General features: G+C 57.8%; 10 protein-coding genes across 10 annotated transcripts; 7 read left to right on the top strand and 3 right to left on the bottom strand.

Moving 5' to 3' along the window:
* Positions 1-11: 11 nt before the first annotated feature.
* On the top strand, positions 12-2,884 carry B0T15DRAFT_484445 (uncharacterized protein; the record flags this gene model as incomplete). Its single annotated transcript, XM_062866228.1, has 4 exons — positions 12-386; positions 576-770; positions 846-2,490; positions 2,742-2,884. 4 exons carry the CDS (start codon positions 12-14, stop codon positions 2,882-2,884), a joined length of 2,358 nt encoding a protein of 785 aa, XP_062723058.1.
* Positions 2,885-5,964: 3,080 nt separating this feature from the next.
* On the top strand, positions 5,965-8,579 carry B0T15DRAFT_171859 (uncharacterized protein). The gene has a single exon (XM_062862203.1). The coding sequence runs from the start codon at positions 6,065-6,067 to the stop codon at positions 8,471-8,473; it is 2,409 nt and encodes an 802-aa protein (XP_062723057.1). The 5' UTR covers positions 5,965-6,064; the 3' UTR covers positions 8,474-8,579.
* A 444-nt stretch (positions 8,580-9,023) lies between these two features.
* On the bottom strand, positions 9,024-10,756 carry B0T15DRAFT_171895 (uncharacterized protein). The gene has a single exon (XM_062862205.1). It carries the CDS (start codon positions 10,457-10,459, stop codon positions 9,371-9,373), a length of 1,089 nt encoding a protein of 362 aa, XP_062723056.1. The 5' UTR covers positions 10,460-10,756; the 3' UTR covers positions 9,024-9,370.
* A 1-nt stretch (position 10,757) lies between these two features.
* Positions 10,758-12,242, bottom strand: B0T15DRAFT_171887 (uncharacterized protein). The gene has a single exon (XM_062862204.1). It carries the CDS (start codon positions 11,966-11,968, stop codon positions 11,090-11,092), a length of 879 nt encoding a protein of 292 aa, XP_062723055.1. The 5' UTR covers positions 11,969-12,242; the 3' UTR covers positions 10,758-11,089.
* A 1-nt stretch (position 12,243) lies between these two features.
* B0T15DRAFT_553856 (uncharacterized protein) lies at positions 12,244-14,535 on the top strand (the record flags this gene model as incomplete). Its single annotated transcript, XM_062870336.1, has 5 exons — positions 12,244-12,753; positions 12,854-13,864; positions 13,954-14,039; positions 14,193-14,439; positions 14,501-14,535. The coding sequence occupies exons 1-5, from the start codon at positions 12,387-12,389 to the stop codon at positions 14,533-14,535; spliced, it is 1,746 nt and encodes a 581-aa protein (XP_062723054.1). The 5' UTR covers positions 12,244-12,386.
* Positions 14,536-14,946: 411 nt separating this feature from the next.
* On the bottom strand, positions 14,947-17,616 carry B0T15DRAFT_529791 (uncharacterized protein). The gene is made up of 4 exons (XM_062869131.1): positions 16,277-17,616; positions 15,944-16,224; positions 15,755-15,878; positions 14,947-15,669 (listed from the first exon to the last, which is right to left on the bottom strand). The coding sequence occupies exons 1-4, from the start codon at positions 17,467-17,469 to the stop codon at positions 15,072-15,074; spliced, it is 2,196 nt and encodes a 731-aa protein (XP_062723053.1). The 5' UTR covers positions 17,470-17,616; the 3' UTR covers positions 14,947-15,071.
* Positions 17,617-18,794: 1,178 nt separating this feature from the next.
* B0T15DRAFT_171691 (HIT-like domain-containing protein) lies at positions 18,795-19,924 on the top strand. The gene has a single exon (XM_062862201.1). The coding sequence runs from the start codon at positions 18,899-18,901 to the stop codon at positions 19,826-19,828; it is 930 nt and encodes a 309-aa protein (XP_062723052.1). The 5' UTR covers positions 18,795-18,898; the 3' UTR covers positions 19,829-19,924.
* A 301-nt stretch (positions 19,925-20,225) lies between these two features.
* On the top strand, positions 20,226-21,264 carry B0T15DRAFT_171755 (uncharacterized protein). Its single transcript, XM_062862202.1, has 2 exons — positions 20,226-20,341; positions 20,417-21,264. Exon 2 carries the CDS (start codon positions 20,423-20,425, stop codon positions 21,083-21,085), a length of 663 nt encoding a protein of 220 aa, XP_062723051.1. The 5' UTR covers positions 20,226-20,341; positions 20,417-20,422; the 3' UTR covers positions 21,086-21,264.
* On the top strand, positions 21,158-22,589 carry B0T15DRAFT_553851 (WSC domain-containing protein; the record flags this gene model as incomplete). The annotated part of the gene is made up of 3 exons (XM_062870335.1): positions 21,158-21,696; positions 21,755-21,974; positions 22,063-22,589. Exons 1-3 carry the CDS (start codon positions 21,409-21,411, stop codon positions 22,587-22,589), a joined length of 1,035 nt encoding a protein of 344 aa, XP_062723050.1. The 5' UTR covers positions 21,158-21,408.
* A 1,345-nt stretch (positions 22,590-23,934) lies between these two features.
* On the top strand, positions 23,935-26,680 carry B0T15DRAFT_492752 (ankyrin repeat-containing domain protein; the record flags this gene model as incomplete). The annotated part of the gene is made up of 2 exons (XM_062866882.1): positions 23,935-24,628; positions 24,738-26,680. 2 exons carry the CDS (start codon positions 23,935-23,937, stop codon positions 26,678-26,680), a joined length of 2,637 nt encoding a protein of 878 aa, XP_062723049.1.
* Positions 26,681-27,905: the final 1,225 nt, after the last annotated feature.

The following is a 27,905-nucleotide window of genomic DNA, read 5'->3' as shown; positions in this document are numbered from 1 at the left end:
GGACGTTCGTCATGGCGCCACCGGCGGCCCTGTTATTCCTTCTAGGAGCCACGGTTTTGGCTGGCAGGACATCTGCTAAATGCAACAGACCCGGGTGCAACACGGACGCCTGCGCTCGTGCCGTTCGCTCGACACGACAGCGGTCCCCAGCGCCACCCGTTCTGCCGACTGCAGCTCCTTCCTCGCCGTCACCGTCACTCCCTCCGCCTCGTGGGTGCACCTCGTACCCGTCCTCTGGTAACCATGCTAGAGAGTTGCGTGCTGACCATGAGCTTTGCCTTGGCGAGGGCAACAGAACCGTGTGGGTGACAGCGACGGATGCTACCACAGTGACCGAGACGGTTGTGCTTGAGAAGAAGAAACGCAACAACGACGACGACGATAGTGTCAGCACCTCTTCAGAAGACAGCACTAGCGTCTCTCTCTCAAACGCGGTCCCTGCCTACGCGAGCGCTTGCACGGACGCCTCGCGGTACAGCAGCGCCTGATCGTGCTTCGGCGTCACCGCCTCCACCGTGACGGTCTCGCTTCCGGTCGTCACATCGGTCACCATGCTGTCTACTACGGTCACCCAGGACGAATATGAGAGCCCGCCCCTGCCGACCTCGTCTGTTGTGTTCCCCGACGATGGCATCTGGGCGGCAACCTACACGTTCGAGGAGTACGCGCTCCCTACCTTCACCGACGCACCCGATCCCTCCATCGTGGTCAATTATCCCATCCCAAGCACGACCTGTATGCTTCATGCTACGCCGACTGGCGACTCATTTGTAAGTCACAGCGCTTGCGGTTATTGTTAGTAGTGCAACCGTGAGCTCTGGCGTTGACTGGTAGGCCCGTTTTAGTACCTCCTTGCCCCCAGCGCCGGATACATGTTCAAGAAGGCGAGCGGCCTGGCCCCCGTGGATCCCCCCCAAGACGAAGCTGCCGCTGAGGCTCTGCTGGCCAACTGGAACCCGGCCACCTTTGAGTTCCGGGTCGCTGAGGGCACGTCGGCGGGCTTCTTCGACCTTGTCCTTCAGGACGGCAGCAACCCGGATCTTTACGTTGCCCTGGACGTTGCCACGGGCGATGTCTCGCTTGTGCCCTCGTCCATCAAGGGCAAGTTGCAAGACGGGAAATGCACAACGGTGTTTGGGGTCTCCTGCAAGGGCTCCCTTGTCGTCGAATACGGGAGCACCAGCTACGTCTGGACAGCGGCGAACAGCAGCACGATTGCCGCCCCCGGGATCCCTCCGGCCAACATGACCTCACCGCTCAACACCATGGTTATCCTCCCTACGCGGCTCCAGACACCGCTCGACCATCAATCCGCGTCTCGGAGAGCCAAGGTCCGGCGAGCGCTGGCGCGGAGAGACCATGCGCAGGACGGAAGCGCGCCCCGCTGCCCTAACTTCCCGTACGGCAGCGTCACGGCCGTCTCGAACGGCCACTCTCCCTCGCCGCCCAACGGATGCGGGCCAGACGGGGCGTGGTACACGGCGCTCATTCCCAACCTGGACTTTGGCGGCTGCTGCAACAACCACGACACGTGCTACGACCGGTGCTCCGAGTGGTTCGGGGGCTGCAACGGCGTGTTCCACTCGTGCATGCGCGACCAGTGCGCCAACAAGTACAACCACTGGTACAACTCGTGGCTGCGGCCGGGCTGCTACGCCGCGGCCGGCATCTACTACTTCGCCGTGTCGGGCGAGTCGGCCCAGCAGCACTTCCCGGACGGCAGCCGGGAGGACTGCGCGTGTGTGTGCGCCGACCCGAACAAGGCCATGTGCGCCACCGCCACCACCTGCCAGCAGGTCCGCGGCGCCGGCGCCAACGACAGCAACAACTGCGGCGGCTGCGGCCGCAGCTGCGGGCCCAAGGGCATGTGCCGCGACGGCGTGTGCGTGTGCCGGCCCGAGCCGCCGACGCCGAACCAGTGCGGCACCACGTGCCTGAGCTTCCTCAGCCACCCGCGCAACTGCGGCCGCTGCGGCAACGTCTGCGCCAGCGGCTACTGCTACCAGGGCGCCTGCTTCACCCCGCCCGCCGTCCCGGACCGGTGCTACCCGGTCGAGGCCGTGCAGAACGGCGACTTCGGCGCCGGCACCACCGCCCCCTGGTCCGTCCCGCCCGATTCCGTCGCCGGCGACCTGAGCGGCACCGCCCTCGGCAACCTCCCCAGCTCACAGGGCGGCCCCCCGACGGCGCTCATAATTACGTCTAACCCGTTCGTCGGCGCCGGCGCCGGCATGGCCATCTCCCAGACCGTCCGCCTCTGCCCGGGAGTGCAGTACCAGCTTGATTTCCAGCTGTGGTCGACCCTGCCACTGCCCGTTTCGATCTCCCTCGGCGGCCGCGTGGTGGCGTCCGACGCGCAGATCCAGAGTTCTGGGGTGTGGCTGGCCCAAGGGCCGTTTGATCTGCCTGTTCTGAACGAGGGTGATGCGGGGACGGCTGCGGGTGCGAAGTTCTTCCTTGAGACGGAGCTGGTGATTTCGTTGACGGGAGGTTTCTCTCGCTTCCGTCTATTACGCAGATTTCGGACGTGTCGATTCATGCTGTGTGAGTCATTCTGGGATGTGATGTAGGGGGGCGCCGACTTGAAGTCCCTCGCGGTGTCGAGTGCGTCTTGATACTCAGTTTGATGTCGTTCTTGTAGATTATTTAGTGGTTTATCTCAGGCGCTGCCATCGTATCCCCGAGTTTCGGTTCTCGGTGTATATACTAGAGGAGAAGGGAATGTAAATAGTACATTCTAGACTTTGTCATCGCCGGTATTCCCGACTTGCGATCGGGAGCCCACCCCCTGGTCACATGCTCGCTGACCCTGAACCGTCCTCGACCACAGCTGGGGCCGTCCAGAGAGGGTGCAGCGGCTCCCTGGACCGATCTTCCCCGCTAACCGAGCACCCAACCTTCCGGCCGATGTGGCCGCGGCGTATGAGCAATTCTGAAGAGCGGCTGCGGTCGTTCCTCGTCCTCGCCGTGGACGGTCAGCAGGTGCAAGTTGCTGGGCAATGTCCTGGCCCGCGGCGAACTGGGTTGTCTTTTGATTCTCTCATTGGCGTGTCCGAGTTTGTCGGGGCTGTTTGATAACTGCTGGTGGTGCAAGGCCTGTCATCTGCAGTATGGCGATATTAGGATTCTAGATCCCGAACAGATTCGCGGTAGGGATAGAGACTAGTACTAGTAATAGAATTGATATGGAGGGTGTTAATATAGAATAAACAATGCGTACCTGCTTGAGATTACCTTACCAACCAACCTAAATCGGGAGTCGCACGGAGTGCCTTTTGACATGTTGGTGTCAGTCCAAAAGTGGTAAGTTAACGGAAAAAGAAGAATAGGAAAGAGAAGAAGCCTGGGGGACATCGAGATAGGAGCTGAGGATGGAACTCTGCTTCCTATTTTCAAGTTTAGTAGCAGGTTTTCTCAATTCACAGATTAGAATAAAAACATGGCCTTGAATATAACGTGACAATGAGCAAAAAGACTGGTGCTATGTAGGTTGGTTTGTGGTATGAACATTGTGTTGCTGAGGCCGTCATGTTGAGGGATGGAATAGGTCCGTACTATAGGACTTGGGTAGTATGCATATAAGCTTGAGCAATTTCCGGTCGGGCGATGATCATGACGCGTCGATCTAGTTGATGTATTCGACGAGAACCACGTACCATACTGTAGTGTCATTTCGAATTCCAGATTGAAGTTCTCAGCTTGCCAATGGATTGCTCACGGGCCCTTGTTGCGAGCTCAGCAGAAAGGAACACTCCCCCGGCTCAGGAAACACGGGAAAATGCAATGACCTTGCACGTCCTTGCACGGCAGCCCTGTGCAAAGTGACTCAACAGCTGCTGTGGGGTTGTGTTACCGAACCACATCAGATTAGAAGCTGCTAGTATGTCCAACGGCGGGGTTCATTAGCAGCTGGGAGCCTGGGTCCCGAATGAGACACTCAGGTGGGAGATATGGGATGACCTTAGTTGAGGCTTAGATCCTTAGAAGTCGGGTTATTTTCAGCTTGCCGAGTCAGGCATGAGCTTCATCTGGTAACCATGCGGTGATACTACTGCGCTACATTCAGCGTTTCTCCGTCTTTCCATTCATGCCATGTGTTTGCTATGATTGGCTCCCAGTTTCTGGATGAAATTTCCATACTCGAGAGGATTTGAGCTTCATTACCCTTATTGATTCAGTCTGCCAGGAAGGCCCTCTCACTAGTTAGTACTGAGTTACCTTGAGCACATTCCGCTTCAATCCTGGAAACGTAAGGGGTAGGGTAACGACACCGTACTGTGAAGTTACGGTTTCGTGACACTCAGTCAGGCTGCCTGTGTTGCCCCCGGTGTGAGCTAGCTGCTTCGGACCGTTGCAGCGAGATAAGTTCTGTTCAACTAGTGAATCGTACATACTGCGCAAACACGTGTCAGGCAGACAGCGCTGGTTGAGCTGCAGTTGCTGTTCCTTGCACTGCATTCCTGGACAGTTGGAACCAATGCACTCCCGTCGAGATGCAGGTCCTGCAGTGTTGGACGAGACCAATCGGCCCCGCGCTAACTACCTTACTACTAGTAGTAGCTCTCGGTTGACAGATAGGCGTGCCGTGCGTGATTTCTAACATCAGTTCCTCGGTCGACGACTGTGTGTGATCGATCGAGCCAATACGCCAGGACTAATTGCAATGGTTGGCGGTCCCGTCTTTTGACAAGCTTGAACATGGCTAATAACTGAGTTGTAACATCGTCGGTACTACGAAGGATACCTAACTCGCAGCGACGTCTCGGTTGAGCCCGTCGGCCCCAGCATGTCCGTTCTTAGTGTACGCACCCACCCGCCCAGACGAAGAATTGACGGATACGAGCATTGCAAACTTCTTAGCTCACGGTCTTTTCGATGGACCCGCCAGGGGCCCTCAGCTGGTTATTTTAAGCTTAACGGCCAGGCATCTGTGAGCGCCGCCGAAGCACGCACGTTTCTCTCAGACCAAACAACCAACGAGGCGCCTCACTGATGCTTCTTGCGTTTCTTGTGAAATACGTAGGACATTTTCTCAGGTAGCGTGCCGCGGGGAAAGGGAGACTACTCCGTAACTGGGCTGGGCTCGGCAGTCCTAATAAGGGGCCGGCCGTTGGGTTGGGGGCGACGCCAAGAGGCAAGGGGCGGGACGTCAAACCAGCAAGAACGGTCCTGGTTCCCCGTCGAAACGCAATCCGGTTTGGCGGAGTGGCGAGGAATTGAAGCTACGCTGACGTCGTCGCGATAGAGTGCACCCTACATACACTGGCATATCAGTCCTCCATGCTGGGATATGGAGGTTGTATGACGAAGCATACCATTTCCCCTGGGCTCGTGGCTCTTCTTGGGAATGCTACACTATGTCGTTGTTGCTGTCATAAATATTTGAACGTGGAACTCAACGACAGGGCGGTCGGCGTCTCTCCGTTTTGCTTGTTCGACGACCCTTCGTACCCAGGGATGGTAGTGGGGCAAGGTTAGACGAGCTGCCCTTGCTTCCTCTCCCACTTGGAATCGGAGCCCAGATTTTTCCTCGTTTCCCTGCACTGGCTCAGATTATTCCACCGCGTGGGCCGATCCAGGATTTCCTCGAGACCCTTCAAACGTTTTCCCCCCACCTCAACATAACGGCGTACCTGTGGTGGGCAGATCTGTGCCTGACGAGCGCGACCGCATTTTCCTACTGTTTTACCTCGCAACCTCCAATCTCCCTCCATTCCGACAACCTGAACTCGCACTGCAAGCCGCCCTCGTTCGCTTCCCGCACGAGCCAAACGGAGGGCACGATACGATCCCGCATTCCGGCGTCGTCTTCTCGAGCAGCCGTCGGCGCAATCTGGCTCGGCCGAAGCATGCTTTAGAGACATCGATTCTTTCCGACGTCAATGCCCATCGCGCCTTCATTCCCGCCGACGCGTCGCCTGCTTTCGCGTTTTCAGAATGAATCTACGCCAGTCTTTCTCGAGCACGGATCGTTCCACTCAACATCACGGCGGACCTTACCACAGGATCCAGACACGCCTCGCAATTAACCGTCAGTGAGACTGTTGTACTTCGCGCAGTCAACATGCCGCTGTGGCCGTTCCGGCGCAAGAGCCGCCGAAAGCGCGGTCGGACGAGCACGATAGACGAGGATTATGGAGGACAATTAGAAGGTTCCATCCTCCCACCTAGGAGTCAAACAATGCCGGAAGTCGCCATGGCCCGTGATACCCCTACACCGCATCGACAGCCGAGCAAAAGACAGCGGACCGAGCCCAACAAGTTACATCGCAGGCGCCGATCTTACAGCTTCTCGCCCGGCCGGGACGACTCTGAGCGTGTGAGTCGGAAGATTAGCACCGACCATCCTAGAGGTGTCAAGCTGGACAGTGGCGCGGGCGCCGCGGAGGACGGGATGCTATGGCGTGTGCCCACGCTTCGCAACAAGAGGGACGGCGATCACCTGCCGCGAAAAATGTCAAGCAAGAAGCGGCGGAAGCACGACCAGCAACGCGAGGCCGAGATCAAGGCTATGAGCAGTTTCGTACCCCACCGACCTGCCACCGAGGATTGGATGCTCGGGCGCCCGTTGAAAAAGGAGACCAGGAAGGTTAAGACAGGCTTTGGGGGTGGCCTCAGGGTAGCCGACAACGACAGCTTCAACCGCTCGTCAGATGTATCGTTGCCTCTCCCCGAATCCATCGACTCGGCCCTGTCTTCCGACTCGGATTATATCGCTTTTAAAGTCTCGGCGCTCGAGGCGCTTGCCCCCCGCCCAACTCTCCGCTACATCGCTCAGCCAAGGCCGGGCGCCGGTGTCCTTGATAGTACGGGGCTGACGAGGCGGCCGTCTCCGCGGGGAAAGAAGCTCGCTACGCCAATTCCCGAGGCGACGCTCAAGGCTCACAAGCGGGTCGATAGCATCGCAGACGAGCTCAGCGCGAGCGACCTTAGAGAACTCATGGAACGAGACCAGCGGAGGCGGGCAAGGAAGAGACAGCTGGAGCAGGAGAGGCTGGAACAAAAGCTCGCCAGGCGAGCGGAGAAACAGAAAGCAGCCGAAGCCGAGGCCCAGAGACACGGAAGGGAATCGCCTCCAAATCTTGAGAGGGGAGTCCTTGGTCGGGAAGATGTTGGCTTGGGCATCGATCCGTCTTCTGCCGTGGTCACGTCTTCGAGAATACGCCATTCAGGCGAGACCAGCAAACAGCCAAGCGGCCGCCCTGACAACGATGATGAGGTTGTGCGGGAGGACACCCGGCGAGACCCTCTGGCGGCCTTCCACCGAGTCGACAGCATCCCGATGCAGATTCAGGACGGCCCGGCTGAGTCTAAGGAACACGGTACGCTACCCGCCGCGGGCGCTATGTCGAAGGGATCGATCGGATCGATCCGCAGAAGGTTGTCACGGCCCAAATCTCACCAGCCATCAGAGGCAAAAACCGAACAATCCGAGCTGCCGTCAAAGGAGTCTGATGCTGGCACGCCAACCAAAGGAACCAGATCGTGGGCCTCGTTCTTCAGGTGGGGTAACAAGAACAAGCGTAGCTCGGGAGGTCCGTCCTCGTTCTCCAACACATCGCGGGACTCGATGCAAACGATGCAGGCACCGACGCCTCCTCCTAGCCTCCTACTACCACGGCGTGTGAGTTCAAAAGTGCCAAAACGGACAATGTCCCGATTCCGCGAGGATCTACCAGAGCTGCCCATTTCACCTCCAGCGTCCCGAATCCATTCACCAGAAGCAGAGGCAGTCCCTTCCCCAATCGAGCCGCCTCCTGGCTTACCCAGCGGCACCAATCGAAGGCCCCCCTCATTATCGACTTTCCGGGCAAGACATGACACCCCGTTATCCGAACAGGTGTCTGTTGAGGCAATGCGCCAGACGCCATCCACTTTCAGCCACCCGGACGAGCCTGGGGTTTCGCCAGAACCTCAAGCCACATCGCTCGCCTCTATCGATTCTGAGGGCTCGTGGTTTTCGGGGAAGCTGTCGAAAAAGAGAAACCTGTCCGGTACGCTGGAGCAAACACCAAGCCCACGGCAACCTCGACACACGCCGGAATCGGACATGGAACGGCATCAAGAACACGATACCAATAACGACGATATGTACATCACCGAGGATGATTACCTTGCACGGCTCGCGCCCCCGCACGGCGACCGGTCCGCAGGAAATCGCAAGTCTACCGGGGAAGCAAGGCCGTCGAGCGACTGGGAAGAGCCACAGTGGGGCAGTGTCCGGGGTCAACAACCCACGGTTGTGCGTCCGCGCACTGCCGCCCGCATAAAGAGCCGCGAAGGTCTGCTCAAGGCGTTTGGCGAGGACGATGAAAGCATCCTCCAGCCAGCGGACGCAGCCGACAGTAGTGACGCAGGCGAGGAGGTCGGAGTGCAGCGAGCGACGAGTGTGGACTACGGAAAGGCTGCACGACGAGTCAGCGCCGGAAGCGCACGGTTGCTGTCGATCACTCCCCGCTCATCGATCGGCTGACTCCAAGCACCCGACGGTGGGAGCTGTTGGTGAGTCGTGGGGTTGCAAGTGGGAAGAAACGCGCATGTGAAGGTATGATTTGGCTGATCCCGAGACATTACACTCATTAAAACATTCCTTAAACTTGTATTTTCTTACCTTACGTTCACCTTCTCTTGGCGTCTCCTTTCCAATCGGTACCGACCCAATTCGCTCTCTATCATTCCATTTCCTACATTATCATCATAAACCCAAGTCCAGAAAAGGGAAAAAACAAAGAACAAACAAGAACAAGAGGAAAGGGAAGAAAACCCCTGAAAAAAATGTGAAAAGGAAAGCAAAAGGGACAACACCCCGTCAATTGTTTCACGTCTCTCGGATCAGCCATCCATCTTCTACTGCTGCTTCTCTTACTGCTGTCTCCACGGCTCGCACACTCTCCACCGGAGTAGGGTGAAGGTCCGACCACTTGGGAGGTTGTTGTGAGTTTTCCTTTTACTTCTTCTTAACGCGCTGATACCACGGGACTCGAACTGGGATTCGAAGTAAAGGGGGAAAAGGGATGGGTTCAGGGAGCACGTTAAGGATGCGTTTTCATACCCTGCTGGGAGGAACACTGTACTCTTGTTGTTGGCACGATAGAAACGAGCGTGGTTTCATGCGGACTGCATGACCCCTTTTTTTGCGTTTTGTGTGTATGTATGTATGTACATACTACCTTTGGGGGGATATGAGAGAAGCGTGAAATGTCTGCTGCAGAACACAGGGTACTACTACTAGTCGCTACATTCGCTTTCGAAGTTTCTGATGTTGTCCCAACGGTGTTACCCGTCGCTACCCACCAACTGACTGCAAAGGAGAAGGAGAGAGAAAGAGAGAAAAGCAAGCACAACAACATCCGAACAGTTTTTTTTTTCCTCACGCCGAGACGGCCGTCTCCTTGTTGGCAAAAGCCGCGGCGGGGACGGGCTCGGGGTCGTCGGCGCCGTCCTCCTTCATGCCGCCGAGGATCATGGACTTGGGGGCCATGGCCTGCCACACGGGCGGGTCGGTGAAGGCTTTGAACTTCTCGTCGTGCCACTCCTTGGCCGTCACCCAGCGGCCCTCCGAGTCCCGGAACATGGTGTCGTCCTCGGCGCGCAGGAAGTAGGCGATCGAGTAGCGGTGCTCGGCCGGGTCGAAGGGCACGACGCGGTGAATGCACGACTGGAAGCGCATGCCGCTCGCGAAGCGCAGCGAGTCGCCCACGTGCACGAACGCGCAGCCCGGCTTGGGCGCCACGAAGCCCATCTCGCGCGCGCCGCACTCGCCCGGCGGCCGGATCTGCAGGCCCCACTGGTCGCTGAAGAGCAGCGTCAGCGAGCTGATGTCGGTGTGCTTCTGGTGCCCGATGCGGTGCTGGCCCGTGACCTCGGCGGGGAGGTAGTGCATCATGGAGAGCGTCGTGGTCGAGGGCCGGTCGTTGCGGTGCGCGTTCTCGAAGCGAGCGGCGCCCTGGAGCGCCATGCCCGTCGACAGCGCCGACAGGATCACCTTGGTGATGGTGTTGCAGCTGGCGATGGCGTGCTCGAGCGTGCGCAGCTCGGCGCTGCCCTTGATCGGCGACGGCACGCGCGGGCTGCCCTGCTGGATCTCGTCGCGCGACACCTTGAGCATCTCGTAGCCGTCCTTGGTGCCTGGCCCGAAGGCGCCCGTGCGGTTGCCGACCGGCTCGTAGCCCAGGTGCGAGTCGATCAGGCCGTACTCGTTCTTCGCCTCGAGCGGGGCGGCGAAGAAGCGGTGCATCAGCTGGAGCAGCGCCTCGCGGTCCTCGAGCATGCGCCGGCCGTCGATGCTGTTGAGGTCCAGCTGGAAGTAACCCTCCTCGAGGCAGGCGTCCAGCACCTTCTGCACCTCGCCCGGGTCCTGCGAGAGCAACAGGCTGTAGTCGATGGTCCGCATCGGCCAGACGGGCACCTGCCGGCCCTGCCACTCGACCGTCTCGGGGTTCTCGAGGGATACAACCATGATGAATGCTAAGGGGGATAATACTCTTTGGTGGTGGAGGAAGAATGTCTGACGGGACTAAGAAGCTCGCTCGAGCACGTCTAAATAGTACCGGTACATACGCAGGCCCTGACTTACACGCTCGTCCAGTACTACTAGTATCGCCGATGTTCGGAAAGCCGGCACTTACACAGTAGTGAGATCGAGGGCCAAGCTAATCAGGATAATATGGCACCCTGTTAGATATTGAGAGCATTTCCCCGCACTTCACGTCTGGTCGCAGGGGACATCAGGGAGGGGGTGCCGCGTCCCTTTCGGCGGTTCATTATGTAGGTACGATAACAGGCCTTCCAGAGATTAGGTCGCATTGCCGTTCGGTACACCTGACGCCCCCCGCATCTTGGCTTGTTTACGTGGTGTGTTGCAGTCCGTGGAGATCGCAAGGAACTCGCAGAGAAGCATGCGTAATGATGAGCATTCCCAATATCTAACCACTTTATTTTTTCCGAGCTGGTATTGTACTTGGAACAGTGTTGGTTTCCTGGGCCCATCAGACTACCGTTATCTAGCCAGCTGACAACTGGGGACTTATGGACTAATGCCTTACAATGCGGGCAAAGGAAGCAGAGCAGTACTAGGTAAACGAACGGCTCAGTAGCAGACCAGACACCTGACCTCGATGCTCTGGCGGGCCACCACTCCATCGCGGTACGCCGGGTCCTCAAAGGCCGAGTGCAGCGCCCTGCGCGCCACGGCGCCGGACGCGTCCGAGTCGAAGCACTTGATGAGCAGCACGTCGCGCGGCGTCATGCGGAACTTGAAGTACCACCGGTGGTCCGGGTTGTGCCGGACCACCCACGACTCGCCGCGGAAGTCGTCCTCGACCATCTCGGCCGCGACCAGGTCCGCGTCCGGCACCGAGCGGGCGTCGGCCACCGCGATCGGGTCCCGCAGGACCGTCGCGATCGGCCGCCACACGTTGATGATCTGGTAGCGCCGCCGCACCAGCGCGTCGGCCTCGTCCCGGTCGGGGAACTCCCGCCGCAGGCGCAGCTCGGCGCCGGCGTACGACTGGTCCACGTGTGTCCGGGTCACGGGCCCGCGGCTGGCGAGGTTCTGCCCGTTCAGGCCGAGGTGGTGCCACTGTGTCGGCCCGCGGCGCACCTTGTGGTTGAAGATGTGCACGCGGCGCGCGCCCGTGATGGTGCGGAGGAGCTGACGGCACTCGTCGTAGTAGACGGAGCGGATGGCTTGCTCGTCAGTGAAGTCGCGCTCGCGGCTCGAGTGCTGGCAGTACTGGAAGCCGTGCTGGTCGAGCGTGTACTGGTCCTCGTCGCCGGTGATGTCGGTCACTAGGAACGGGTGGGCCCGGTGCGGCCGCTTGTTGGTGACTTTCCCTTTGCCGATGAAGATGGGCGTGGGCGGCAGGCCATCGCCGGGGTCGTCCCAGTAATTGAGCGTCGTGGCCACATGGTGTTTCTTCTCCCTGCCGGGCTCTGAGTGGCCGTTCGTGGCCGTGGCCGTGGCCATGGGCGATGTCAGATGTGTGGCTGCTAGCCCAGCTTCTGATCTGATGCTTCCGTTGCGATGGTGTTCCTCGTTTGTGAGACTCGCTCTAGTGCTAACCTCTCAGATGATGTCGTGACAAATCTTGAATATCGCGGGCAGATCTCTGACGTTTTCCTCGTTTCCTCAACTGCCGGAAACTCACGGCAGACATTATCCAAGAAAAGGAACGCCACGGAGCATCCGTCTCCGGAAGGTAACGACCTGCACTTGGGTTACAATCAGCGTGATTCACCCGGGGGTAGTACCTTAGGCAAGGTAACCCAATCGCCGGCACAATGCAGACAGCTTGGCCCGCGCAGCTACTCCCGTGCAAAACACGCTCAGATGGTGGCGTTGTTGATTCCAACGAAGTCACTTCAACGCTGCGGCCGCTGTGATAATGGACGAAGCTGTGGAAGAAGACGGCTTTATCCTCGTCCCTCGTGAGGGCAGCGACTACTCCAGGGGCAGCATGAGCAAGACTGATAATGCAGACGAGGATGGTGTATCCGTCGAATACCTCTCCGAAATCAGCGACTTCATCGACGGCCTTACCAACTCACTCTGGCCCCTGAACAAGTTCATACACGAGAGCCCCGAGCTGGCCTTCCGGGAACACAAGGCGCACCAAGCCCTCACCAGCTTCATGCGGTCGCGGGGAGACAGCTGGCACGTCACCCCATCGGCCTACGGACTCGAGACGGCGTGGGTGGCCGTGTACGAGAGCGGACGGCCGGGGCCCACCGTCTCATTCAACGCCGAGATGGGTATGTAATATGTATTGTACATCCTACTAAGTACTATCCTCCTCATAGTGTGAACGTTACGGGGGACAATAAATAATGACAGATGGCATCTCCCTTGTAGACGCGCTCCCCAACCTGGGCCACGCATGTGGCCACAACCTCATCGCCACCGCGTCCGTGGCCGCGGCGCTCGCAACGGCCAAGATCATGAAGCGGCACAACATACCGGGCAAGGTGGTCCTGCTGGGCACGCCGGGCGAGGAAGGCTGGGGCGGCGGCAAGATCCGGCTGCTGGAGCGCGGCGCGTACCGTGGCATCGACGTCTCGCTCATCTCGCACCCGGGCATCCTGCACAACAGCGCGCTCGTGCGGACCACGGCCTTCAGCCGGCTCGGCGTCGAGTACGTCGGGCGGGCCGCGCACGCGGCCAAGGCGCCCTGGCGGGGGATCAACGCGCTCGACGCGCTGGTGGTCGCCTACAACGCCGTGTCGGCGCTGCGCCAGCAGACCATGCCCGGCGACGTCATTGGCCTGGCCATCACCGACGGCGGCGGCGACGCGACCAACCTCGTGCACGCCCACGCCGCCTGCGTGTGTGTGCTCCGCGCCCGTACCGCCGCCCGCCTCCGCGTCCTCCAAGACAAAGTAGGCGCCTGCTTCCGGGCCGGCGCCGAGGCCACCGGCGCGCGCGTCACCATCACGCTCACCCAAGGGTACGACGACCACGTGCCGAACCGCGTGCTGGCCGCCTCGTACGCAAGGGCCTGGCATCATAGTATTCATCGGCCACCACCACCACCACCACCATCCGATCCGCCCATGCCGCCGCTGCTGCCGCACGAGTTCACCCGGATCATGTCGAGCACGGACCAGGGGAATATCAGCTATGCCGTGCCCAGCGTCAACGCGAGCTTCGCGATACCACCGGGTCCGCTCGGGGGCCAACCGCACAGTCCCGATTTTGAGGTGGCGTCGGGGACGAGGGAGGCGTTTGGGCGGGCGCTGAGGGTGGGCAAGGCGCTGGCGGGGACGGCGGTGGATGTGTTGACGAAGGAGGGGTTGCTTGCGGAGGTCAAGAGGCAGTGGAGACGGGATATGGATGAGATCCAGGAGGAAGAAGGGGGTGGTTTTGGTGTGGGAGTATTGTAAACGTAGGGGCTTCTCGGCTAGCTTTAGACAGGTGATAAAACGGCAATCTGTCCCATACCATTCACGCCATAGCCGTCGCCTTGATGTCCAGCCTAGCGGTGACCCAGCTGTGGCCCACGGGTTCCATCCTCACATCCATCTTCGCCGACCCGACAAGCGTAAGCGTCTGTCCCCCGTCCTCCTCCGTGGTCTGCCTCAGCGTCAAGACTGCTTGCATTATCAGTTATGCTTCTACGCTACTTAAGCCGGGCAAGGGTGTTGGGGACCTGGAGTAGTGGAAATTAGTACGTACTATCTGGACCTGCACTGAGATCAAAACCGAACGCAGCCGGCTCGCAGCTCTGAGCCCACTTTCGCCCCTCGCCTATCCCGCCGCTGCAGCTCAGGTTGGATCCGGGGAGCATGGAATGCACGGCCTGGATGTGGGCCGCCCGGTAGCCGCCGCCTCCATCGTATGCGGTGCAGCAGAGGCCATGGAACGTCACGCTCCAGAAGCCGTAGTCGAGGAGGGGTTGGCCGTTTGCTGCGAGAGCGAGGCCCGCGGCAGCAGCGAGGAAAGTGCTGGGATGCATTTTTTACTTTCTTTTTCGTGTGTGGTCGGAGACACGCGGATTCGAAGGTGCAGAGACGGAGGTGGAGGAGCAAAAGGAGTGATGGGATTCAAACGTTCAGCCGGGTCGCAAAAAATCCGACTTTTTTATCTGCATCCCTATCCAGACCAGCAGCTCGTAAACTGAGCGTAACCTACCCATGTGGTTCGGTACCCCGCGTTAACGTTGCCTTGAATGTTGTGGGAGCCCTCTCTTTGATTAAATCACCTGATTCTGAGTCTACTGCGCCCTCAGAGGGTATGTTGTTTGGAAAAAACAGTCTCACAAATTACCTAACCTCACAGAACTTGCGGTTGTGGCTGCCCAACCTTAGAGGTAGGCAGCGTCAGGGAGGGCGTATCCAGTCAGTTGGCACACTTGAGGACGCCCTCGACGCCAAAGGTCAGTCCACGGGTGTGCCTCTCGAATCACGGATTATAACCTCCACAGGCTCCAACGTAACACAAGACGGAAATGTATCAATCATTGTAGGTATACAACTCTCCGTCTGCTGTCAGAATCTTGTCTAAGCTAAGGCATTGAGCAGATCTCTGGCCAAACCACAACTGAAATGGAAGCTGCGTTGCAGGTTCCCTGGACTCAACACAACCTCTGCATGATAGACGCAAGTGACAACACCGCCTTGGACAACCTGTCGTATGTTGCGTCTGACAGATCCTCCGTAGCAAGAACCTCCTCAAGAGTCTGCTCTACACCGTTCAACTCCGTGCGAATAGCGGTATTGGACTCGCGCAGCTTCTGGTTCTCAGCCTTGACCAGTTCGAACCGCTGCATGAGACGTTGGTGATTTCGTTCCGAATGTGTCGGGGCTGGCTCCTTCGCCTTGGTTACAGGTTGAGTCTGTTGCCTTGCAGCCAGTGGCATATCGATAGCCGGTGCATCCCCTAGGTTACTGGCTTCCCCTTCTGGCCGCAGAGATGTTGTTGTAAATTCCAAGGGGTTCGTCACTGGCGGAGGAATAAGATCCATAAGGGAGTCAAAAGACGAAGAGAGAGGGTCGGCTGTTGGCTCAGACGGTCCAGTCGTAGCCGTAGCGGACGCTGGTGGGCAGGGAAATGTCACCTCGTATAATGGAACTGAGAACGACTGTGCTGATGTGAACGGGTCCATTGATGGCGCACTCAAAGTACCTTGTGTTGCTCTTTGAGGACTCAGTTCGGTGAGATTGGATTGTCCACTACGAGCCGTGGTTCATGTTCAGCTTCCACATCTACAGCTGCACTCATGAACAGGGTGGCAGATGGACTGGTGTCAAGACTCACATGTCGGAACGTATTTCACTGTCGGAGGTCCAGCGTGTCGTTTGTACAGACCGTAGTACATCTCTTGGGATTGCAACAGGGGGGAGCATCCACTGTACGGTAGGTTTCATGCTGGCTCTGTAATCTGAGGCGAATCAGGCGATGTTAGGACTGTGTTACCCTAACACTGAAAAGGAGAGTTGGCCTTACAAGGAGAATATGCGGTTTTGAGTGTAGAATCGTCGATCTGCTCGACACCGCGGATCAACAACCGAAACATGGCCCACCAAATGCTTTCGGCTGATGCTTTTCTAGAAGTGTTCTCCACCACAGGTTCGTGGTCCGGCTCCATGAAACAATCGTCGATCGGCTTGTTCCTGGGTTGGCATTGCTTATCCTCCAGGTGCGATGCGGCCTTCTGCCGGGTGTCGCAAGACGTCCAGCAATGCTGGCATCGGAACGAGATCATATGCTTGCGGGCCATGTGGTGTCTATCATTATTAGCTGGCAGAGGTGTGAACATGGGCCAAGGACATGTCTTACTTTAGACGAGAGATGTTCTCGCATCCATCAGCCTGCTTAAAACACGTTCTCCATGGCTCATACGCTTGGTATGGACATGCAAGTCTTAAAGAAGCCAACAGTAGATCCGGTGTTCCTAGGCCGTTGGATAGTGGTTTCTTCTTCCGTCCTCCTTCCTCTTTCTCTTCGTCCGTCTTGCTCCGTTTTCGCGTGGTAGAGGCCTGGGAGCCGCCAGATGAAAAACTTGACGGCGACACGGACGGTTGTTCTGTCGGTGGTTCGGTGTCCTGCGCCGTAGACTGAGACGACTTCTGTCCACGCTCCGTTTCCTCGTTGACAAGCACATTCGTGTCCACACCGTCGCCTTCATTGTCGCTCGAGCAACACGATATCGACGTGGTATCGTTCGAGTGTTCTGAATTACTGCTCCCGTAAGAGGCGAGCTCTGCCGATAATGATAGAAACTCGACCCGTAGAGATGCAACCCCAACCTGTCTGACCATTCGCTGGCCTTGAGACGCGGTTTCCGTGCACCTCATCGCGTCACCTGCTTCCTCCGTACGCCCTAGCGATGCGCTTGAGATACGACCATCGGTGTTTTCTCGCGTAAGTACTGGTAAACCTTGTTCTACATCGGGGGGTCGAGACTCGAGCGTTCCAGACCCCCCAATGTTCTTCGCACGATACACTGGTCTAGGTATAAGGCTTCTGGGTATTGGCTGAGGGTCGAGGGAGGGATGCGGAGGCACCTGAACAGCCATGGGATGATAGTTGGGATCGTGGTGCATGGAGTCAACACTATGGGGGTGTCCTGTGTCGGGAAATTTTGGCGGGGTACCGGTCATCGACACGCGCACCCACCGACGAGCACCTCTCGGTGAGGTTATTCTGCTGACTTTGCGCCAGGGTCGCATAGGTATGCGGAGGGTTCGGCCTCCCGATCGGAACTGTGAGTCTGCCGGGCGTGCCGGCGCAAAAGCAGGGCGCGTGCCTGCGACGGGAGAAGCTTGACGAAGTGGACGTAGCATCGCATCTTTCCGGTTCAGAGCCGGCCCTTCGGCCGTGTGTCGGTCCCTGTAGCGGTCATACTCGGGGTCATCTGGAGGTGTTGGCTTCCGAACATACGTTATGGGCCTTATGGCGGGCATGGGTTGGGAATCCAATATCAAACGCTGGACGTCATTCAACTCCGAAACCGTAACGTTAGAAGCCATGATCCAAGATTAAGAATGTACAGCTAGCTAACGCTCTGCTCTAAGTTGCTGGAACAAGGTACAGAGTCAGTATGTTAAGGCTTTGGATGCGGCAGTAATCAGGTAGCATCGAATAGTGTCATCATCGTCGTCTATGTCATAATTCTATGATGCCTGAGGCTGAAATTTGAATGTGCGGGGTGCCACACCTCTGTGACACAGTCACACAGGTTGTGTTGCTTCACAACACAACGTTATTCCCAAAATGGACACACCGGGAGAGCCATCAGGTCCCGGGGCTTTCCATTGTGTTGTGTTGTTGTGCAATACCAGCCGCATCACCCCGGTGTTGCAAGTTGCGACTGTGTCAAAACCATCGGGCCGTGCATTGGGAGACTCAAATTGAGTATTTGCTACCATTTTACCCTTCGTGTAGTGAAAACAGCACCGTTGCCTTTATGTATACTTAAACATGGCCCCTTCGTCTCATGGTCTCATCCTCCTGAGTCCTAGCAGGATGCGGTCACCTATTCGGTTCACAACCTTGGTGCTTTTACTCTACCTACTCTACCCAATTCCGACGTCCCAAGTCATCGGCCCCGCTAGCGACCATGCAGGACTCCCCAAAAACTGACACTGGCTCGAAACGGTCATCCAAACGTAAAGGGTGAGTAACACCATCGGGCGCGGGTCCCCTGTGTTTATTGGTGACCTTTGGCGTCCTCGCAGAACTCGTCCCAACCGGCAAGGCGTCCAGTCGCCCTCGAGCCTCGAGTGCGAGGATGACTGCCTCTCATGGATGGAGCGAGCGATGGAGTTGGTTGCGGATAAGCTCTCAGCATCCTATATCACAGGGTACAGCGGGGTGTCCCATACCCAAGAGGTAGATTTGCTTGGGGTCGGGAGCCAATTCAATATACAAGAAGGTAATGCGAACGGTACCTGAGAGTGAGGTTGTAGTTACCGCCAGCATGTTCGATTGGATCCCCTAGGTTGTCTATCTTTAGGGTGTCATACTCGCTGAATGGTTGTGTGAATGAGATGGTTTAAGCTGAACACAAGGAGCGACTGCCAGTAGCATTGTTGATTGCTCGGTTTTCCTGGACTCAGTATATAGAAGTCATAGTAATCTCCCGACTGGTATCGGGCAAAAACGTTAGACGGTGGTCTGTATACCACATACTAGCACCTAGGACCCTTGGTCCATCAATGTTATAGTGTTTGACGCCCTGTCTTTAGGACAAACATGTAGAACGGCGGCAGCTGGCAGTCGGCGGGCACCACCTGCCCGAGTTGGGTCCTTCACCTCATGATCACCATTCATGAAGCACCAGTGTGTCCCGCACTCTCACTCACACCATCTTTCATCCCACACACAGAACTTTTACTCACCTTTTCCGAGTTGCAAACGATCACTCACAATCAGTAACAGCTTGCCGGAACTTCGAACATGGCTGAGCTCGCCGAAGATTTCGACGACTTTGCTCAACCAGAGTCTGCGCAAGCTGCGCAACCCACCACCGAGAACGACACGCCTGAGCCGGCATCAAAAGAGTCACAACATGACGCGATTTCATCAGCAGCATCATCTACCACCACCATCAAACCAGACGCCAAGCGCAACGCATTCACCGAAATGATGCGCCCAAAGCCAAAACCCTCCATATCTCATCAACCGCACCAATCCATGGCCCACAAGGCCTCCCAGGTCATCCGCGGCGTGTGGCGAGGTGCGCTAGTCGAGTACATCGACCACCCGGAGCGCTTCCCGGCTCAAGTCATCCGTGCAACGCCCTACACAGTCCTAATCAAGGACGCCTTCCCCAAAGCCACCATCCACCTCCTGCTCCTCCCGCGCTCGCCAGCGCACTACCTCCTGCACCCACACACGGCCTTCGCCGACCCGGCCTTCCTGGCCATGATGCGCGAGGAAGCGGCCGAGGCAGCCAAGCTGGCAGCCGCCGAGCTCGCGCGGCAGCTGGGCTCCTTCTCCGCAACCAGCCGCGCCCGCAGCGAGGCCATGGACCGGGGCGTCTCCTACGACCAGCTGCCCCCCGGCAGGGATTATAGTAAGGACATCCGCGTGGGCATCCACGCGCACCCGTCCATGGCGCATCTGCATGTGCATGTCATCTCGCGCGACATGCGCTCCGAGCGGCTGAAGCACAAGAAGCACTACAACAGCTTCAATACGCCCTTCTTTGTGCCGTTGGCCGATTATCCGCTTGCCGAGGACGATGTGCGTAGGGAGACCGGGTACCAGAACGCGAATCTGTCGAAGGGGCTGGTGTGTTGGAGGTGTGGGAGGGAGTTTGGGAGTCAGTTTAAGGCGTTGAAGAGTCATTTGGAGGAGGAATTTGAGGCGTGGAGGGCCGAGTGATTTCAGTTTATTACTTCAAAAGCGGGATGGCTGCGATACAGGAAACCGCTCAAGAATGGTGCTGTCTTCTACGGTGGCCACCATGCTTGGGGAGGAGATGGTGAGTTCCAGGATCATACCGGGGTTTTGAAAGGCTTTGGTTGGGTTGGTGGGAGAGCGTGCCTCGAGTTCTGAGAAAAAACGGGTTGCGCATGTCACCTGGCAAAACCTCAGTCTTCGGACAGCGGCGGACGAGGTGTTTCCCGCTATTGGACAGCTTTACGGAGAACCGCATGAGCCGCAGCTCCCGGCTTGCTATCTTCGAAGGTGTGGTTCGAGGAGGACTTGCCACTTGCCCTATCTCAGAGTTCGCACGACATTCCAGGTTGTTGGATTACCTTGCTATACGCCCGGTGATCTGCCGGCGGTGGATTGGGCGGTTTCCATTCCCGAGACGCTGATCGGGATACCGGGAGGTTCCTCGGCTCAAGAGACAACAAGCTTGAAGGTCGCTATTGAGGGCAAAAGGTTGCGGTAGGTAAAGCAAACATTTACTTGCTCATGCACAGATATCTTCGGTGTCTCACATATGTGTCACGGGTGGCTTAGAGAAGGATGGCCTGTTGCCATTGTCACTGGGGAGAGAGAGATGAGGCAGAATACAACGATCTTCAAGTCGTCTTGAGGACAGCTCTTGAGCCTCATCTCAGTATTTGTTTACTGACGTTCTCGGCGGCGGCACCGGCCGCTCAGGCTAGCGAGGTCGTGCACGAGGAGGCTGAGCAGACCAGGCAATCCACTCCCCTAGGATCCTGTAGGGTGCCTTGGCTGCAGAAGTATTGCAGCATCGGGTCGCGTCGGACTCCAGATTATTGCATGCAGCCAAGACATGCCGTCAGCTCACCGTCTTGGCTGGCGGTCGGAAGGGAGGTTTCACATGGCATATTGTGTCTGACTGGGGTTTTGGAAATTGGTGAGACCTTCCATGTGGGCATGTCTATCCCAGAGAATCGATGTGCTCCCCTTGCGCAAGTTGTCGGACATGGGCAAACCTATCACAACTTCACAAGGTCTCAATATCTGCGGCTGGCCCCCTGCCTGCAGCGCTCGGAAATGACTTTTAGCGAAAAAGAAAAAAAAAAAAGAGCAAATGCCAACCGCAAGGTGCAGCTGTGCCTGACTTCCGCCTCAGCTCGGCAGCGGCGGCTGAGCGGCACATGCGAAGCCACGACGCGGTCTCGACGCTGTGAGACCAGCCACTGGTCCCAAAACCGTTAGGGCAGGCGGGCGCCCAGGTCTTGGAATCTCAGTGGCCAGCCACTCACGAATGTGCAAGTCTAGTCGAGCTGCACGGAGCGAGAAGGTGACAGCTTGGGATCTGCAAGACCCCTAGGAAAGCTGCAGCTGCTGGAGCTTGTGAGGATCAATACGAAGGGAGCTGCAAGTGCAACTGAGGCGCTACATACGCTACCATAGAGTATATAAATGCTACAACTGCCCGCTGCATATCGTGAAAACATTGGGGCAGCCAGCTTCCCTCGTCAAGTGATCGCAAAAGGCCAGAGGTTCCCAGTCCGTGTGGTCTTCCAGCTCTCGTGACAATGACCCGCAGGGCGCTCTCCGTCCTGCTCGCCGGGGTAGCGGCGGCCTCGGCTTGCACGATTCCCACCGAACCTCTCTCCACCACCATCAGCTATCCCTTCCGTGCCCAGGTCCAGAATGCGTCCCGCCCCGAGGTCCACAACAAGTACATGAACCTGTTCCAGGCTGGCGGTGGTGACCAGCATCTCTTCATCGGCCCCGTCGGTGTGCCAACATACGACTTGACCCTGGTCGACGGCGTCATCAACCATGTTCCGCATGGCGTCCGCGCGGTCATCGGTGGCGAGGTGTGTGCACGCTTACAACAAGCTGTTTCGCAACTTTGCAGCTAACCACTCCCGCCAGTTCTCGGAGATTGACCACACGACCAAGCTGTTCATGACGGGCCGTGGCGACCCCCGTGCCATCTTCGAGCCCACCTACGCCTGCAACCCGGACACGGACGAGCTGCAGATCGAGCTGCGCTTCGTGACCTGGCAGAACCAGCCCGCCGGCGGCTGGATCTGCGTCCGCCACGCCTTCGACGGCGGCCACGAGTTCCGGTACTACCCGCCAGGCAACGAGCGTACGTAAAGACACAAGATCCGTGATATACAGCCCCGTAGTTACTACTAGTAACCACTCACTAACCCCCTCTCTCCTCGCTGACTCAGTCGTCGACCCCAACCGCGAATGCATCAAAGTAACGCTCGTGGTGATCCCCACGACCGAGCTCCCTCCGCAGAGCACAACCTTCTCAACCAGCACCCTCCCGGCAACCTCCTCCTCCCCCTCATCCTCCGCCCCGACCACCTCCCCAACAAGCGCCTACACAGACCTGACGGCGCTGGGCTTCCGCTTCGTGGGCTGCGCGCCCGAGGAGCGGTGGGCCAACGACGGCGCCTTCCGCACGCTGTCGGGCGCCTCGCAGTCGAGCGACACCACCAACACCAACGAGGCGTGCGCCGCCTTCTGCGCGGCACAGAACTTCCAGTACGCCGGCACCGAGTGGAGCCGCGAGTGCTGGTGCGGCGACGCGGTCGCGCCCACGCGCTGGCCGGCCACGACGCTGGCGAGCCTGGAGAAGTGTAACTATAAGTGTACCGGCGATCAGGGGCAGTACTGTGGCGGGGATGCGTGGCTGAGTTTGTATGAGCGTTGTGAGGCCGGGGAGGCGTGTGAGAATGTCGTTTTTACGTGACGTGACGGTGGTTCAATACTAGTGTTGTACCTTTCAGGTTGTTACCTTGAGCCTGGAGAGTGTGAGACCGAGCGAAGGCGATGGGGCTGATATCCTGACGTTGCAGTGGTATCTCCGAGATTACAGCTGTGAAAAAGCATGGTCATATATAACCTCTTTTTGAGTCTCCCATTCGCCGTCAACCCTGTTCAAGACTGCATAACAAGCCAATATATGTGAGGCGTGAACAGGCTCCTGGATGTCATACTCAAACTTCATCGTAAACGCATCTCGCTCTAGCTCCTTGTCCGTGAGCAGGAGCCTTCCATGCGATGCTCTGACTTTCAACCCACCATGCATCCCGACGGAGACGTCCCCTTTTCGACACCATCTCCGGCGGGAGTTTGTCCGCATAATCCGAGACCCAAAAACATCGGAAACGGTCCAAAGTCGGGTGGAAACAGGAAGAGGGCTTGCCGGTCCTTGACATCAGGCACCCGAAGGGTACGCCGGAGAGCTACCCTCAGTTCGCCATCGTCGCTGATCTCGATTTCCTCTGCTGGTGCGGTCGTCTCGGTCTAGCGAGGTCCAAGGGTACCTACCTGACAATTCTGCGTCGAAATCCCACGGCACAACGTGGGAGAGAGTGAAAAGGAACGGAAAGAAGTGGAACGTTGTGATTCCGCGACATATTGAACCAAATACGGCTTGAGAGAGAGCGTTAAGTCGACTGCATAAGAGCTCTAAGCCTAGGAGGTGATGCTTGCAGTTGGACTGGCGAGCGAGTCAGGTGAGCTGGTGTACTCGACACTTCTGCCACGGGATTGCTTAAGGTATGAACGGCTGGTGCCTATGTTCAACGTCCACTCCTTCCTGCCTCAACACAGTGGCATACTGAACTTTTGAGTCATCTTTCCCGCTTGCTTCCGTTTTCGGGCCACCCTTCTCCTTCTGGGAAGGAGCCTTCCCACTTTCTCGAAGTTTTGCCCGCCGGCTGCAGCTCTGCCGTCTGCTTGCACCGCCCCGCCCCTAGTAATTGGCGCCAAGAGCAGTCTCGATGTTAACTCCAGACTCCTAGCCCACCATACAGACTCGCTGTGTCACTCCTCTAGTCCAGAAATGAGGTGGTGCGTCGACTGTGGCGCAGAGCGCAGACGCTGGCTGGCTGGAGAAACAGCCGCCGTGTTCAGCTCCGACACTGCTGCAGACGAACTGTGCTATAATGCAGTGCCCTAGAGCCTTATGGACTGGCAACAACCTCGAGGATCACCGGCGTCAAGCAATCGTGCCTTACCCACAGCAAGCAAGGTAGGCAGTCCATGCTTTGGCTAAGCCTCTAAAGAACCATCTTGTCAGACATATCGATATGGAGTCCATTCGTGCTGCGCTGCTCGGCCGCGCGAGTGAGCCCAGGCAAGCCAACCACAGGGCCGTCAAGCAGCAGCTTCTGGCCAAAGGGCTCCCGGAGTCTATCAGCAAGCCCCTCGCCATGAACGAACTGTGCTTCTGGACTGAACAGGAGGTAGACCGAGTCCTGAACCGCATCCACGCCACTCCCGAAGAGATCAAGGACCCGAACCTGCCCAGCTTCTCCATCAAGCTCTCAGCCGCCGAGCTCTCCGCGGCGGCCGGTCCCAGCGACTTCATCAAGCCGTCGTGGGAACAAGTCAAGGAGTCGGCTGCCGTGCTCGGCGCCCTCTGCGTGAACAGCAAGGGCGAGTTCCGACTGAATCCGCCCGCGGGATATGCCGCGTTGTCGCATGTTTGGGCCCAGGGCCTCGGATCCGATGCCCGCAACCGGGGCCTCCACAGGAGCCTCGTCGAGCAGGTGTTCCAGAAGGCAGAGCCGTTGGGCGTCGCCTGGATCTGGACGGATAGTCTGGCAATACCCGGCGGCGGTGATGAGCTCGGCTTCGTCGAAGAGGAGGCAAAGGCAACGCTTATCAATGCCATGGCGGACATTTACAGGAAGGCAAAGCAGGTTATTGTTTTCGACTCCCTCGTTCTGCGGCTCGGCTCCGTCGACGAGGTGGACGTGGCAATTGCCTTGTCCTGTGGGAGTGAGACTCCCTGGTCTTAGTTCCCTTTCACCGCTCTCCCCCCGGGGGCACCCCCGGTTGCTGATCTCTCGAGATCACCATGTTGGCCACAGTACTGACTTCTTGACAGGGTGGATGACCAGGGTTTGGACGTACCAGGAGATCAAGCTAGCTACGAACGCCATCGTGGCCACGCGAGACGGCTTCGTCAGCTTCGCAGCCATCGTCGCCACCCTCCGAAGTAAGGCGCACCAAGAGGTTGGCGAAGGCTATGACGCCCGTAAGACCGGGCGCTTCCCCAGTCTTTTCAGAACATTCTACCGACTGCAGCGTCATGACCACCTCGGCATCTCCCTGCCGGATATCGCTATCGGCTGCGGATATCGCGAAGCCAGCGTCGAACTGGACTACGCGCGGTCACTCTTCCCTACACTGGGACTGGAATGGCGGTTTGGCGACAACACCGACATGGCGATGAAAAAGGTCTACGAGGCCCAGAAACGCCACGCTATGCGGCTGGTCCTCTTTCACGGCCCGCCGCGGGCCCCCTATCCCGGCTGGGCGCCTGCGGTCTTTTCCGGCTTGGTGGACAGTATCGTTATCAGCCCGGGCATTTGGAAGCTTCGTGGGATGGCCCGCGAATGGCTGACAACCAAGGTCAGAAGCATTGTGCCGAGCAAGCCCGGATGTGTGATCCTCGAGCTGGAGAACGGGCAGAGCCCCGGCGCCTACTGCGCCTGCAACATCAGCGTCGCCACGCAGGAACGGAGCCCCCGGAGCGTCGAGCTTTTTGAGGAGGCAGTTCGAAGCAGCACTGCATATCTGCTCAGCGATGAGCCGCTTACTCCTACGCAACCATTTGCTCGCGTCGGTCTTCTAGTGGAGAGATTCACCAAGCCGGCCGATCATCATGAGGGCTGGGTGTGCCTGACGTTGGCCATAGGCGAGACTGAGGAGTCGTACGAGGCCGTGAAGCAAGAGTGGCTTCTTCTCCACGAGAATCCCGCCAGTGACAAGGGGAAGCAGACCTCCGAGCTCAACTACCTGCTGGAACGCAAGGCACAGCCCGCACCGTCGGGATTCAGAGTCGAGAATCCACTCCACGCGGCGGCGCAGAACGGCGACGTCAGCGCCATCGCAGCCATCGCAGCCGGGCCGGGATATGTGGACGTAAATGCACAAGACTCCCGAGGATGGACGGCATTGCACTACGCTGCCGCCGGCGGCCACTCCTCGGCTCTTTGCGCCCTCGTCCAGCATAGAGCAAACCTCGCCATCCCGACAGCCGACGGCGAGACTCCTCTGGTACTCGCGGTAGTCAACGGTCACGTAGACGCCGTCTGCGAGCTGGTTGACGCCGGCGCTGACGTGAACTACTTCGACCCTGCAGGTCCTTCTCCCCTCGTAGCGGCAGTGAAGCAAGGACAGATCGAGATGGTCAAACTACTACTCGCTCTCAACGCCGATGTATCCCTCGCCGATGGGTACCAGATGACCCCGCTCATTGCCGCGACCTTCGAGTTCAAGGGGGATGATGATGATACCGACGATGGCGTCCTGGCAGAGCTTCTCGGCGCCGGAGCCGACGTCAACCTCCTCGCTCCTTCTTCGGGGCTCAGCGCGCTGGAGGTCGCGGTCAGACAGGGGAACATTCGTGTCGCAACGAAGCTGATGGACCACCACGGGGCGGATCCCAACGGAAGGCCGCCGCTGCTATCTCCACTTCAGTATGCGATCGACGATCGCAACGTCGCCATGGCGGAAGCGCTCCTGGACCGCGGAGCGCAGCTGGCGGGGCCCGGTGGGCGGTTCGAGCATGGCTGGACTGCCGTAATGTGTGCCGCTGCCACGGATGATGTTGCTATGGGAAGGCTGTTGCTTCGTCGGGGTGCTGACTTGTATGCCGTTGCTGGGGAGGAGAAGTGGACGGCGCTTCATGTCGCGGCGGCGAAGGGGAATAAGCTGTTCTTTAAGTGGGTGGTTATGGAGAGCGAGGCTAGTGGGCATAGGTGGGAGGAGGAGCTGGATTGGGAGGGAAGGAGTGCGTTTCAGTTGCGGACGTGGGAGTGTTGAACGCTAAGAGCTTTGCCCGGTTGCCGTCTTTGTGTTCACTATTTTGCTCATAAATCTTCCTTATCCGCTTACAAGGGCCCAAAACTGGTCGCTCTAAGGACAAGAAACCGCCCCCTTTGAACAACAAAGACATGAAAGATGTTGCTATTGTAGGGAGGCTATGAACGTGAATCTGGAACTAGTACTTCACTTTTTTCTTGGGTTTGAGTTGCTGACTCAGCACAGTCTAGGTCACGTGCTAGGACGCTTTTAGATGATTGAAACGGTAGGGAACGCATTTACGCTCAGTTTTCACCGCTCAGTTTTCCAGTTCCGTTTTCTGACTTTCGCTATAGTGTGAACCTAATATCGCCTTATATGACTACAAGTTCCACCAACGCGTTGCAAACCTGCTCTTAGCTAACCAAACGCGTTTGTGCCCCCTCTATACGTCATAGCTAACAGGCGCTTTCGTATTCATGTTGCCGACCCCACAGGCCACCATCCTCGACCAGCCTAATTCGAAGGCTGCACTGTGGGCAACCTGCTGGTCTTATCGGTCTGGGAGGAGCCATTCTATAGTATACTAAACGTGGGGTTACTATACAAGGAGCGAGAATGTAGCGATATAGACTCGGCGACCTAGCGTGCTCGCGCTACGAGTACTAGCTCCGACGCTCGTCAACCTAAGCGAGCTGGCCAACGTCGAACTGGACACAACTGTGGCCTATACAGTCTGACCCAGCCGACCCTAATGCTGGTCGTAGAAGGAAAGCTTCGACCACACAATAGACCTACGCGAGCTAGGAGCAAGCCTAGCAACGAGTATATACGCTGCTCTCAAGGTTCACGATCACTTGTGGCGCTGATATTATCCGAAGGCGGATTGCCAGTCATGTCGTATGCTGGCGATGAGCCTGAACCGATCTAAAACCAGCATAGTCCTATATTAGCATGGCTATAGAGCAGTCGCAAGGTAGACTATAGCTTGCTAGGATGCCTGTTCCCGAGCCAAGCGGTCGGTAGGGGGTCTTAACTACGTCTAACTAATACGCCACTCTAGAACGCACCACTCACTAACTTCCTGGAATACCTACCCAAGGGGCTGTTCAAGCGGACTGGCAACTATTCGGCCTGACGATCGCCTCGTCTATATATATTATGCAGTTGGCAACGCATCCCGCCAATCATTGGTGAGATTCGCCCTAAGACTGACCGAGTTCCTCGACCTGCGACCGACTGATCC

This window comes from Chaetomium strumarium (genome assembly GCF_033439665.1).
Source record: "Chaetomium strumarium strain CBS 333.67 chromosome Unknown B0T15scaffold_3, whole genome shotgun sequence".
Taxonomy (NCBI): Eukaryota; Fungi; Ascomycota; class Sordariomycetes; order Sordariales; family Chaetomiaceae; genus Chaetomium; species Chaetomium strumarium.
Note: the sequence above shows the minus strand (reverse complement) of the source record. Positions and strands in the feature narration are given on the sequence as shown.

Bases quoted from the DNA above. Each gene is read 5' to 3' on its own strand.
- B0T15DRAFT_171859 (XM_062862203.1), top strand. From the start codon at position 6,065: ATGCCGCTGTGGCCGTTCCGGCGCAAGAGCCGCCGAAAGCGCGGTCGG.
- B0T15DRAFT_171895 (XM_062862205.1), bottom strand. From the start codon at position 10,459: ATGGTTGTATCCCTCGAGAACCCCGAGACGGTCGAGTGGCAGGGCCGG.
- B0T15DRAFT_171887 (XM_062862204.1), bottom strand. From the start codon at position 11,968: ATGGCCACGGCCACGGCCACGAACGGCCACTCAGAGCCCGGCAGGGAG.
- B0T15DRAFT_529791 (XM_062869131.1), bottom strand. From the start codon at position 17,469: ATGGCTTCTAACGTTACGGTTTCGGAGTTGAATGACGTCCAGCGTTTG. The intron at 15,879-15,943 runs GTAAGGCCAACT...GATTCGCCTCAG, and splicing joins CAAAACCGCATATTCTCCTT to ATTACAGAGCCAGCATGAAA. The intron at 15,670-15,754 runs GTGAGTCTTGAC...CACGGCTCGTAG, and splicing joins AGTGAAATACGTTCCGACAT to TGGACAATCCAATCTCACCG.
- B0T15DRAFT_171691 (XM_062862201.1), top strand. From the start codon at position 18,899: ATGGCTGAGCTCGCCGAAGATTTCGACGACTTTGCTCAACCAGAGTCT.
- B0T15DRAFT_171755 (XM_062862202.1), top strand. From the start codon at position 20,423: ATGGCCTGTTGCCATTGTCACTGGGGAGAGAGAGATGAGGCAGAATAC.